Raw genomic sequence first — 12,560 nt, forward strand, 5'->3', positions numbered from 1 at the left:
GCATCAGTAACACTTAGCACATATACTCGGTTTGCTCACTGCGAAATCTAACAAAACGCACCGTCCCGTTGAGCTTGATCGCGGCTTCCGCACTGCTCTCCTCCACAAACGTCACGTAGGCGTTGCAGTTGTCCTTAGCTGTGGTCAAGATTTTCTTGTTGGCGCAGACCTTCATCATGAGCTTCTGGTTGCCCGCGTCACCCACCGCACAACCGGCGATGGGAAGATGTCGAAGACGCACGCTTTCAACTTGACCGCACACGGAAAAATGCTTCTTGATGTCTTTCTGTGTGGCGTCCAGCGACACATTGCCCACGAACACTGTGCGGCGCTCCTTGAGTTCATCAGGCGTGAGTTCTTTCTCCTCTTCAGCCTGATCATCACCTTCTGTCGTTTTCTTCTTGCTCTTTTTCTTCTTCTTCTTCTTATCACCGTCGTTGGTCTCCGCAACTTCAGTCTCATCGTCGTCCTCTTGCTCTTTATCCTCCTTAACATCCTCCTCGTCGTTTTCTTGATTCTTTCTATTCTGCTTGGATTCCTTCTTCTCCTTCTTCTTTCTATCCTTTTCGCTCACAGCCACCTTAGACGTCTCCGTCTCCTTCTTGAACGTATCCGCCACCGCTACCGCATACGAAGCCTTTTTGCCGAAAAACGCAGCGCTCTGAGCGAAGCCGTCAAACAGCGCGGACTTGTCCTGGTTCTTTACCTGCTCCTTTACAGCCTCCACCACCTCAGGCTCCAACGCAGGCTGTGTTGGCTCCGCGGTGGCGAGCAGCGTGCTCTTGCTTTTGCTCTTCTTGCCCATGGTGTTGCTTGTCACGAAATGGATGGAGGCCGGCAAAAAGTGTCCGCTGATTTGAAACCAGATGTGATAAAGGACAATAAATAAGGCAAAAAGACATCAAAAGGCATTAAATTGTAGAAAATACCAAGCTGCATCCAAAAAGCTATCATGCCACACGTAAGTGTGATCTGGGTCATGAAAAGCTTGGACGCAGCAAGTATTCGTATAGAACTACTGTAGCTGCCGTGAAGAATTGGACAAAACTTCAAAGTGCAGTCTAAATTTCCGCCTGGTCGTTCGTGATGAACTCCTTGATAGCCTTCTTCTGCGACGACATGTCGCGACCCAAGTCCGCGCTCAGCTGCCGTACAATCTGCACAATCATGGAGCAGCATGCCACCATCAGTTCTTGTCCAGAAACTAATTGAGACAAAACCCGCTTACCTTCTTGACTGTCAGCTCTTCAGCGTTACCGTGGGCGATGATATCCCTGACCTTGCTGCAGACATCGGCGCCCAGAGTCTCCGTCTCAGGCTTCGATTCTTCCTTGTCAGCGGCATTGGCCTCCTCCGGCTCAGCAGCAGGCTGCTCCTCGTCATTATCGGCAGATTCGACCTTCTCATTGTCATCTTCGTTGTCTTCCTCATTGTCGCTTTCTACCACGCGCGACTTCTTTGACCGACGAGTGGTTTTCCTTTTCTTGGTAACCTTTTTCGCTTCCTCAAAGTCGCTGGATGATTCGTCCCCTTCAAACTCGGTGCCTTCGTGGTCGTCCTCCTCGTCTTCCTCTTCGTCAGCTGCAACCGCTTTTTTCTTGGTGGTTTTCCGCTTCTTCTTCGCAGGCTCGCCGTCGCTCTTTTTAGCGTTTTTAGCCTTTTTCGCGCGCTTGTTCGATTTGGCCTTCTCCTTCCTCGCAGTAACCGCAGCCTTCTTTTCGCCAAGCTGTCGAGCAAAACCCAACAGACAACATATTAATTACTTCGAAAGTACAGAATTTAATGATAATACTCGACCAACGCATCGCATTCGCACCTTTGTCACTTGCGGGTTGTACAGCCAGTCCACCAACCGGTCAAGCAGCGCTTCCTTGTTGTGCGGTTTCTCTTCCTCGTCAAAAGATTTCTTAGAGCGATCCACCTGTAAGCAAAACGCAACAAACATTAGCACTAACACTGCTACAAGATATGAGCTGCTAGATTGCCGTCCATACCGCCAGCAGATCCATCACTTCGTGGACGAAAATGAGTTTCCACTTGCCCATCTTGGCAACAAGGTGCTCCCGCGACTGCAACAATCATAATTATCAATCAGACCACCACTTCAACAATCTTTCTATCTCCTACAGTAGCCACACACCTTCTCGTCCTGCTCAATGATGCCTGAGAAGTCCAGAATGTGCTCCTTGATCAATTTCACCTGTACCGGTACCAATCATCAAAGCCCTCGTGAGCTTCACACAAAATTCACCTCTTCTAATTCACCTATTCGCGTACGTTCTTCTGCTGGAAGCGACGGCCATACATGATGCTGTAGAGCTGCTTGATCATGTCGTGCTGCTTCTTGCCCAAAGCCTCGACCTGCAGCAACCAACCAATCAGTCCATTACAGTACTGCAAACTGGACTAAAACATGATACATTGGGTTGACTTACATTGTTCTTGACAAACTCCATTTTTCTCGTACTTTGACGCCCTTGCTACTGGAAGACGAAAACTCCTCCGGCTCGTCACTCTTGGCCTGTGTGAACGTAAACGTCTGCGTGCTCTTGCGTACGCGGCCTCCCAGGCTTGTGGACGTGACCGAGGACCCGGAGGCGGGAGCCTGGTTGATCGCCTCGGCCTGCGCATCTACGGTCAGCTCCGTCTCGGGCTTCTGCGGCTCGTCGGTCGTCATCGTTGCTGGTGGAGCTCCCGCGCTTTTTGATTGTGACACCCCTGCCGCTCACACAAACGGACAAAAACTGAGCGAGCACGATTCACGTACTGATGACAAAAACACGTTAGGGTTTTCGTGAATCTCCACGATGCTAGTCAAAAGGCGCGAGTTCAAGCATGCTGAAAAGAGAGCGCTGCGGGTAGTGCATTTTCCGAGTGTCATGTTGCGCCAACAGAGCCTGTTGGCGAAGCGCAAACAATACCGAATAAAACTGCAGCTTCATATCCTTTTAATATTACTTAGTAAACGTGAAGTGTTGCCAGCAAAATGGTGGGCTCATTTGACCAGCGCGGCAAGGTCTCCGTAAGTGAAGTGATATCAGAAGGCGTTGCATGCCAAAGTAACCCCACCGCGCAATGTGTACCCAAAGCCCAAGGCGCCATCATTTGATGAATGCCTCGACTCCCTGCGACCTCCGCGAATAGAACTCCCAGCTGCATCGCCACTGGCCTGGCAAAGCAAGAACTACAGCATGTACCTATGTGGTTGCCTACCTCACCAGTGGTAGTCTCTGCCAGTGGTTGATTCTTGCTCTTGTCCACCTCGCTGGTCCAAAAGTCGTGAAAAATAAAACTTGAAAACGTCAAACTTGAAAACGTCAAAAACTCTCTTCCTACAATCAATACTCCACCCCTTACAAACGCCAAGTCATTCGAAGCACAGGACACAAAGCCAGGGCACTTACGTCATATCGTAAAAATTAACTTTTCCTTCCGGCTTGTTCGAACCAACTTTGCTTCCAGGACCTTGCATTACGAAACTTCACCCAGCGCGGCGCCAAGCCAAGCGTGACATCTTCATCGGGATCCCTCCGCCACACTTTGCAACACCGCGCGATGACGGAAGCCGCCGCGGACTACCACGCGCTGCCGGAACAGGGCTCGTTCTCGGGCCACGGTGCCGAGCGCGTGAGTCGCCGCAGCTCTCAGGGTCCGTCCACGACGGTGCCCGCTGCGTCCACCGACAAAGCCACGCCACTACCCAGTGGCTCTACGGACGAAGCGATGATGGAACTGGGCGATGTGGACGATGACGCCGTGGCTGTCATGCCCCGTGGCACGCCCAAACCTCTTCCCAACGCCTTCCTTGGTCCTGGATATGGGCGCAACTCATACTTTACATGGCGCTTGCGTATGAGCACGTTACTGGTCGCGGCGCTCGGTATTGCAGGTATTGTGGCATTCTGGGTGTCCAAGGATATCGGACATGGAGGCGTGTACGTACAGGACGTAGGATACGCAATGTCTTTCCAGCGTACGATAACCACGGCGTGTATTGCAGACACAGACTACTGCGGCGCTTGTGACACTATTGTGGTGTACGCCATGTTGGTGTATCACGTGGCGCCGCTGCTAGTGATCATCGGTCTACCAGCATCCGGTTTGCGGTTATTTGAGCCTTTTCGACGACGTCGAGACGGCGGAGGCCGCCAGAAGATCCAACGCTCAGTATTTTTCCAGTTCTGCGAACTCTTGAGCGTGGTGGTGTTGGTGTTTAGTCTCCTGGTGATTCTGTATTTCGTGTATGCAATTTTCCAAGGCAATAATTTTCATTGCAGTCAGGCACGTGCAATATTGTACGTGGCCTTCGCAGTGGTGACATTTTTCGCAAATTTCGTGGTACTCACGTACTTCGCACGTTTCCGAGAGCATCTGAGTATGCAACTTGGGGCGTTTAAGGAAACGGACCAAACTGGAGGTATCCGATCTCGACTGCAACGTCGGCGCAGTAAATACAAGTCAGAGCGCACGCGGGTGGTGAACGACATACGTAAACACCTCTACAAGGAGACGTCACTGGGAAATGTAGCCAAGATGGAGACGCTATTGGAGTACGCTAAAGAGCGGCTGGGCACAGAGTTCGCCCATGAAATGTACAATGACGCCAGACTGGTCTTCAAGCTGTTTGGTCGCTCCAAGAAGAACCCAATTCATGTGGCTGCTTATCTGGGAAACGTTCAGGCGTTGCAACTGCTTTTCGAGGCTGGATTCCGTGTGGATAGCTATGATAAGGTGTCTCGCGTGCGTTTTACGACTGGTGATTTATTCTGGACATTCGCGCAGATCTTCGTTTCGAAACCTCTGACGTCTGAAGATGAAATGGCTGCGTCGATCTTCCGTACGACGCTGGTGACGCCGCTACATTGCGCTGTGAGTACAGGGCAGATTCAGGCAGTTCAGTGGCTTATTGAGCATGGCGTCAACGTGAATCTCAAATCCAAGGCTTCGTATTGGTCCGACCGGATGCCGCCTCTTTTCGTCGCTGATAACCCGGATATTGTGACGCTGCTACTTGAAGCTGGCGCAAACCACCTCGAAGTGCCCGATCCTGGCCATATGAATACGGTCACAGTGTTGCAGATGGCCTACATGCGAGGCAACTTCCCTGTTGCACACGAACTGGAAGAATGGGGTGCGGATGTGGCTCTAACACCTCTGCATGAAGCTGCTGCCAAGAACAACACAATAAGCATCAGGAAGCTGCTAAAGACTGGCGCGGATCCGAACTGTGTGGGCGAATACGGTTATACAGGCATGCATCGCCGTACTCCTTTGCATTGGGCAGCGATTACTGGCGCTGTCGAAGCCATTAGCATGCTGCTTGAAGCTGGATCCGATCCCGATTTCCAGGATATCTTCGGTCGGTCGCCACTACATTGGGCCGCACGAGTGAACAAGCCAGCAGTGGTGCGTTTACTACTGACAAAAGGTGCTGACGTGAACCTACGCGACTATCGTGACCACACTCCTCTGCTGTGTGCTGCGTCCTCCAAGAACGTGAGTGTCGACTTGTTTGACTGCCTCGTCCAGCATGGCGCAGACATCGATGACCGTCTTCCGAATGGTGATACAGCGCTGCATATTGCGATGAAGTGTGAGCAGAAGGGAACAGCATTGGCACTGCTGGACGCTGGAGCGGATGTGATGGAGACGAACCGGGATGGCTACCGTCCTGTGGACTGCACCACCTCGACGCAGTTGCAGTTCGAGATTAAACAAGCTGCTGGAGATCGCGACGTTATGATCAGTTATACGCACTCTCACAGTCAGTTTGCGTTAAAGATTCGCGACAGTCTTGAGCGTGCGAACATCACGTCCTGGCTTGATCTCATGGACCCGACTGGTATCGGTGGTGGCTCAGTGTGGCGTGAAGAGATTGCTCGTGGCATCAAGAACGCCGAAGTGATCATTTGTCTGTACACTGAGGACTACCCCGTGTCGGAATGGTGTCTCAAGGAACTCGCCCTGGCGAAGCAACTAGGAAAACCAATTATCGCCGTCTCTCCGGAGGGTGCAGCAGTCACAGAAGAGATGCAAGTGTACATTTACACTCGACAAATGGTGCCGTTCGAGCCGGCTATCAAGAGCGTCAACAACACCAACAAACGCAAGATTATGTACGAGTACGACGAGGAGCGGTTTGCAGCTCAATTCCGTCTGCTACTGGACGGTGTACGCGATGAGATTGAGAAGCAGCGCGAGGCAAATATTGTCGGTGGTAGTAGACGTCGATTGGCCAATGGAACAAGTGTGGTTGGATTCGGTGAGAACATCACGGACTGGGACCCGGCCACTCTGGATAATATCCCGTTCGCATTCGTCTCTCATGGGGATGTCCACCACAGCTTCGTCAAGCGACTTCATGACCGTCTGCAGGATAACCAGGTGCGGTGTCTACTTGACGGTACACAGTCGTATACGGATATGACGGAGCGCATCCATGCTGCCAAGGAGGCCATTCTTAAATGCGAGGTGTTTATCGTGGTGCTGTCAAGGAAGACCGTTAATAGTGAGCTGGTGAAGGACCAACTGGCGTTTGCTGAAGACAAGGGGAAGCCTATCTTGCCAGTTATGCTGAACGACATGGAGATCCCGCTGGATAAACACTACACCCTTTCGCGACTGGAGCTGCTCCACTTCACACCGGAATTAGGCTTCAACTCGAGCTTCATGCAGCTTTTGGGTCGTGTACGCGATAACATGACGACAGCCAATGCTTCATTCAACGCGCCACGTGCATCAACACGTCCGACGTTCCGAGCCGTAGCTCGAATGACAGCCATGAACCACGCACGACAGAATAACAACGTGGCTGTCAATGCCGCCGCCCGTGCTTTCCTGGGACGCCCTCGACTCTCGGAAGCGGCGTGAACTGGACAAGATTTCCCTAATAATTGAATTATAAAGTTGCCTCATCGGCTGCATTCATGAACGAACGCCATCCCCATGTTGAGGTGCTTCCAGAGTTCCTACCACCCTCGGTAAATCTGTACGGAAACAAACTGTGGCTACGATCGTAATTGGGGACCCGGGCGGTGGGCCCGGGGAGTTTCGCAGCTCAAAGTTCCAGATGGGATGCTATATTTAGCATTATGAGTTACTGTAACGCGTTTCGCTTAAGAAAATAACTCGAACACACGGATAGGGAAGCTGGCACTTCCTAAACTGTTTGTCGCCGAGTAAATTCAATTCTGCGGAAAGCAAGCGCATGGGCTCTGCTTTCTCGTGCCTATCTGTTCTTCCTATCCAGTACTATAGGGTTGCCGTTGCCTAGCTTCACGTTGAACACTCTAGTGAGTTACAAGTGCCATATGGACTGATGCACGCATGCAAGAGTCTATTGCGTGTGTACAAGGCTTGCCTAGCCATTTCACACTACAATTCCCTCCCAAGCCTTGAACACACTCGAAAGCTTTTTGGGAAAACCGTAACCATAGTTACCGTAACTTGGTTACGACAGGGTTCGTTGACCCCAGTAACCTCGCAAGTTACTCTAACCGTGTAACCTGGTTACACAAGTGTATCGCAATGGATACGTTGTTAGATACACCGTATCTTGTTACATTTACATGAAGTTTGTGTAACTATGTAACTCACTGACTCTAGCCTTCGTGGGTGGCTCTAGTTCGGTAGTAATAGCTCTAGCGCACATAGTGCCGCTCTAGTCGATAGGCTCTTCCACTGACCAGTGCACTGCACTCTGAGTCACTCTTTCATAGAGCTGTGGAAAGCCGAGAGTTTCTTATCCTTAGCTCTCTTGATGTAGCTGCTCACGAGCACTCTAACATCACTGTTCATGGCTCTTAAAGGCTCCCAAGAGTCCTCTATAGCCTCCAATCCATCCCAACTGATAAGTAGCTCATAATCACGCATGTCCGCGTTCCAACGATGCTTTAGAATGTCTTGAACATTCAGCACTATACCCTGTGCGGCAATATGCTCTCGTAACTCTTCGGTCACTTCTAAATCGCTCTCAGCAAAAAACTTCAGCCGGGAGGCATGTACATTGCTCTCTTTCCCAGTGATGAGATGCTTCACGGTGAACGAATGAGGGTTACACTGGGTAACCACATATGGTCCTACCCATGTCACCAACAATTTGTTGTGGGTCTTTTCATCCACTCTGGATCTCAAAACGTAGTCTCCCACTGAGAAATTTACCATTTGATAACCCGCCGCACGTTTCTTGTTCAGCAGTGCCCTTTTTTCACGTTGATCGAATACTTCTTGATGCAATTCTTTTATACCGGCCCGCAGTGCTGTCAGTGACTCAGCAATATGTTGTCGTGACGTATCCACACTGATCGGTGCATAACCAGGGACGAACAGCGTCGAGATCGTACTCGGACATGGTAGCCCCGTAAAGATTTCGATCGGAGCCCTACCGGCTAGCGACTGCACCGGTGAGTGGTTAAGGTTGGCTTGTACAAGCGGAATCAAATGCACCCAGTCTTGATATGCAATAGCGTAGTCGAGTATCATTGCTCGCAATACCTGCAGAACATCTCTGTTCACTCGCTCGACGGAACCGTTCAGCCATGGGCTATACGCCACAACAAAATCCTGTTTGGCTTTCATAGACTTGCTCAGCTGGGCCAGCACTTGGCTCTTGAAATGGGAAGCATTATCGCTTATCCATGTAGTCGGTACTCCATATCTACTATGGCACCATAGCATTGCCTCCGCCGCCACTGCACTAGTTGGTGCGTCACATGGTATCAACTCGCAAAAGTGACTAAAATTGTCCTTGATAATCAAAAGGTACTTACTCGTACCAAAACTTTCACCCAGGAAAAGAAAATCCCAATTGATGGCTCCATTACGGACATCTGAGCGAAATAAAGGTCCCCAGGGACGTGGGATTACTCCTCCCCCTTTCACATGATGACAAAGTAAGCAGCTCCTCAAAAACCGCCGTCCTCGCTCCGTCATATTGTTGAAAATGAAGATTCTCTTTATGTGGTTCAGCATGACAGCCTCTCCACGATGACCCTGTGGACCGCAGTGTGAGACGATGAAAAGTCGCTGTATGAGGCTGCTTGCTGCCTCCGGTATCCATATTTTCCCTGTCAATCTGTATACATCATCCTCACTCGATGTACACGCTCTTGGTCTACCATCAGCGTGTGCTTTCTGAGTGTTGGCGATCTCCCGGAGCGTAGGCCATACAAACGAGTCCGTGTCAAGTGGTCTCAGAATTGGGCGTTTCGTTTCTTTTTCTTGCATGCGAGTCACTCTCTTGAAACGGTTAACTGCTGTCTGTTGTGCGCCACCCCAACGAGACACCAGATCGGCCCATACGTTTTGTTCTCCCTCGATATGAGCTATAGTATACCGATACTCTGCCAACTTTAATGACCATCGAAGCAATTTGCCTCGAACATGCTTCTTTAATTCCGGACTTGGAGCAAAGAGATATATCAGATTGCGATGATCACAAAAAATCTTGAAACCCGAGGGTCTCAACAATAAGTAGTACAGATCGTCACAAGCTGCCACTATTGGATATGCCTCTTTCTCCGTGACCGACCAATGTAGCTGTGCCCCAGTGAATGTTCCCCCTATGCATGTCAACAGCTCATGCTTCTGTTCAGTGACACTTTTTTCGGCATCCCAATTTTCCACTTGCGTCAGAATGGCTGACCACCCCCCGTCGGATGCATCACAAAATAAAGCGAACGTCGCTTCATCCTTCGGGTGGGCCAGCATTGCTGTGCTGGCCAAAAGCTGTTTGACTTGGTTAAAACTGTCGAGCTCTGAGCTGCTTAACCGCAGTGAAATTCCCGCTGCTACTCTCTTTGTTTTTCGCTTTCCTTCTAGCGCTTGATCTAAACGTTGCTGTAGCGGATGGATAGCTCGGGCGTAGTTGACTAGACTATCCCTCATCCAGTTCGAAGCACATATGAACTGCTGTAATTCCCCTGCCGTCATTGGAGGAGGCATAGTTGACAATGCTTCTACTCGTTTTGGGTCATGCGAGATACCTTCCACAGAAATAACCTTGCCACACCATGTCACTAATTTCTGATACAAACATGTCTTAGTCACGCTGAATTTCAATCCATAGTAAGCCATCTTATCAAACAACATCTCCATTGCCTTCAGATACTCTTCAATAGTGTCCGCATACAAAAGCAGGTCATCAATCCATATCAACAATGAGTCGTAAAGTAGATCAGCAAAACAACCCTCCATTGTGGCTTGAAAATGAAGGGCTGCATCACAACTACCTTGTGGCACTCTAGTCGGAGTGAAAATTCCTTCATCAGTTGCGTAAGATAAAATCTCTTGGCTCTCTTTCGCAAGTGGCAGCTGCCAAAAACCCTTGATAAAATCAAAAAGTCCATAATGTTTCTTGCGTCGAGCGTTATGCAGCTTGGCGTCGAGATTTGGCATGACCCCCGCTATCGGCTCTGTTATAGCCTTCACTGGCTTGTAGTCATTGGCCTGTCGGAACTCATCTGTGCCTGGCTTCCGCACTGGTAACGCAGGACACGCCCATCGACTGCTCTGGTTCCGATACACCCACCCAAGTTCCACCAACTTGCTGTTAAATTCACGCATGAATTTGCTTTGAGCTGGCGAATACTTTCTTGCTTTGCATCTGTACGGTCGTGCTCCTTCTTTCAATCGGAGTTCGTATGCAGGTACTCGTGCAGGAGGATCATTTCGAAGATCAATCCGCCAAATGTCATGTTTCCGCACTAATTCTTCCAATTCTCGTCGAAACTCTACTGGAAACCCTGCCTGAATCGCGTCATCGACCAATGTTCCCAGTTGCTCCAAAATCCCCGACAGATCTGGGTGCTCGGTGCGTTTGTCCTCGACATTCTCGTACGGATCACATATCTCATCTACTTGTGGCTGTGCCAGCTGCTCAAGTAGCCTATCAACGTCAATTCCCAACGACTGAAGTAGATCTTTGCCTACAATAAATTCTTCGTCATCATCCTCAATGACTAGACATTCAATAGGTTTCTGAGGCTCCACAACACCCGCGGCCGTTCCAAGTTGGATAGCCAGATCTACAGCTCTGCCAGCCTTGACCCAATGCCCCCCAACCGCACGACCCTTAATAGGTGTCCTCAGTTTTCTTATCGGCACTTCGCTGCCTGTCGCTGCGTTCAGCTTTTCCACGACCCTGAAACTGATCAAACACCGAGTTGACCCAGTGTCAGCGCAGTAAGGCATTCGTAGGACACCATTCACAAGAATAGTGCCCGCCGTATTTTAGTTGTCCTCACGCAGGCGTTTCATGTTTGCCCCGTTCGGTTTTCCTTTGCTCTTATAGTATTCCTTGGGTAGGTCCCTTTTTCTGCATCAGTCGCAATCGGACACTTAGATGCCCAATGAGATCCTCCGCACTTCAAACACCCCTTATCAGGCACGGATGCGGTCGATTTGGGTTTTGCACTCTGAGTTGGCTGCTTTTTCTCAAATTGCGAGTCTGATTTGCGTCTATCGCTCTTGTTTTTCCATTCACCATGTCGTTCAGTTTCGACACGGCGCTTTTGTTTATTGTGGTGGGTATGTCTCACGCTCTGTGTGTCCTCGGAGGTTTTCTGTCGCTTGGACCTTCGAAATTCTCTGTCTTGCTCCAAAGCCTTGGCCAAAATCACATCATGCAACTTGCACTCGTTGGTCTTGGCTTCCGGTGATTGGTACCGCAATGCATTTCTTATCTCCTCCTTCAACGCATCAGGTGAGATTGAGTCGACCAACAGAATGCACTTCTCCTTTACTCCCGTTTCCGAATCAAAGCAGGCTTGTAACCCGTGCTCTTCAATGATTCGATCACAGGACATGAAATATTGTAATACGCTCGTTTACATCACTCTCCTTCAGATCTAAACGAAGTTCCTTCTTAAAAAGAGCTTGAATGTCTGGGAGCGTGTGGTTCTTCACAGAGCTGATGATGTTGTCGATTTCAACGCGTAACCTTGCGTCATCGACATCTTCAACTGCGATTTGCCACCTGAGACGGCACCAAGTCTCAAGTAGCTTCCTGTCAAACGAGTCCTTCACTGACCTAGTGACAGTGTCGTAGTCCTCTCCACTAGTCAGACAACGGGCTCTCATGACGTCCTCGTAGACCTTTCTCTCGGTGCGCCATTGAACCAGAGCGGCGTGTGAGGTTGATGTTATGTCCGGGGGTAGCACAGGTGTGAAAATTGGTAGTCCCCCACCCTGCTCTCGGTCCTGCCCAGTACTGTTCTCCTTGCGAGATCTGGTCTCCATTTCTTCAGTGAAACGTTTCTCACTAAAGTCGACTTTGTAACGCGTTTCGCTTAAGAAAATAACTCGAACACCAAGCTGGCACTTCCTAAACTGTTTGTCGCCGAGTAAATTCAATTCTGCGGAAAGCAAGCGCATGGGCTCTGCTTTCTCGTGCCTATCTGTTCTTCCTATCCAGTACTATAGGGTTGCCGTTGCCTAGCTTCACGTTGAACACTCTAGTGAGTTACAAGTGCCATATGGACTGATGCACGCATGCAAGAGTCTATTGCGTGTGTACAAGGCTTGCCTAGCCATTTCACACTACAGTTACGCTGAGATCACTG

At 50.0% G+C, this 12,560-nt stretch overlaps 3 protein-coding genes across 3 annotated transcripts; 1 reads left to right on the forward strand and 2 right to left on the reverse strand.

Annotated features, from left to right (window-relative positions):
* Nucleotides 1–13: 13 nt before the first annotated feature.
* PITG_20818 (uncharacterized protein) lies at nt 14–805 on the reverse strand (the record flags this gene model as incomplete). Its single annotated transcript, XM_002895320.1, has 1 exon — nt 14–805. One exon carries the CDS (start codon nt 803–805, stop codon nt 14–16), a length of 792 nt encoding a protein of 263 aa, XP_002895366.1.
* Nucleotides 806–897: 92 nt separating this feature from the next.
* PITG_20819 (uncharacterized protein) lies at nt 898–2,696 on the reverse strand (the record flags this gene model as incomplete). Its single annotated transcript, XM_002895321.1, has 7 exons — nt 898–1,157; nt 1,229–1,726; nt 1,817–1,921; nt 1,995–2,069; nt 2,141–2,200; nt 2,278–2,361; nt 2,468–2,696. 7 exons carry the CDS (start codon nt 2,675–2,677, stop codon nt 1,062–1,064), a joined length of 1,128 nt encoding a protein of 375 aa, XP_002895367.1.
* Nucleotides 2,697–3,555: 859 nt separating this feature from the next.
* On the forward strand, nt 3,556–6,870 carry PITG_20820 (uncharacterized protein; the record flags this gene model as incomplete). Its single annotated transcript, XM_002895322.1, has 1 exon — nt 3,556–6,870. The coding sequence occupies one exon, from the start codon at nt 3,556–3,558 to the stop codon at nt 6,868–6,870; it is 3,315 nt and encodes a 1,104-aa protein (XP_002895368.1).
* Between the last annotated feature and the right edge of the window lie 5,690 nt (nt 6,871–12,560).

Source organism: Phytophthora infestans, genomic scaffold (assembly GCF_000142945.1).
Source record: "Phytophthora infestans T30-4 supercont1.197 genomic scaffold, whole genome shotgun sequence".
Lineage (NCBI taxonomy): Eukaryota > Oomycota > Peronosporomycetes > Peronosporales > Peronosporaceae > Phytophthora > Phytophthora infestans.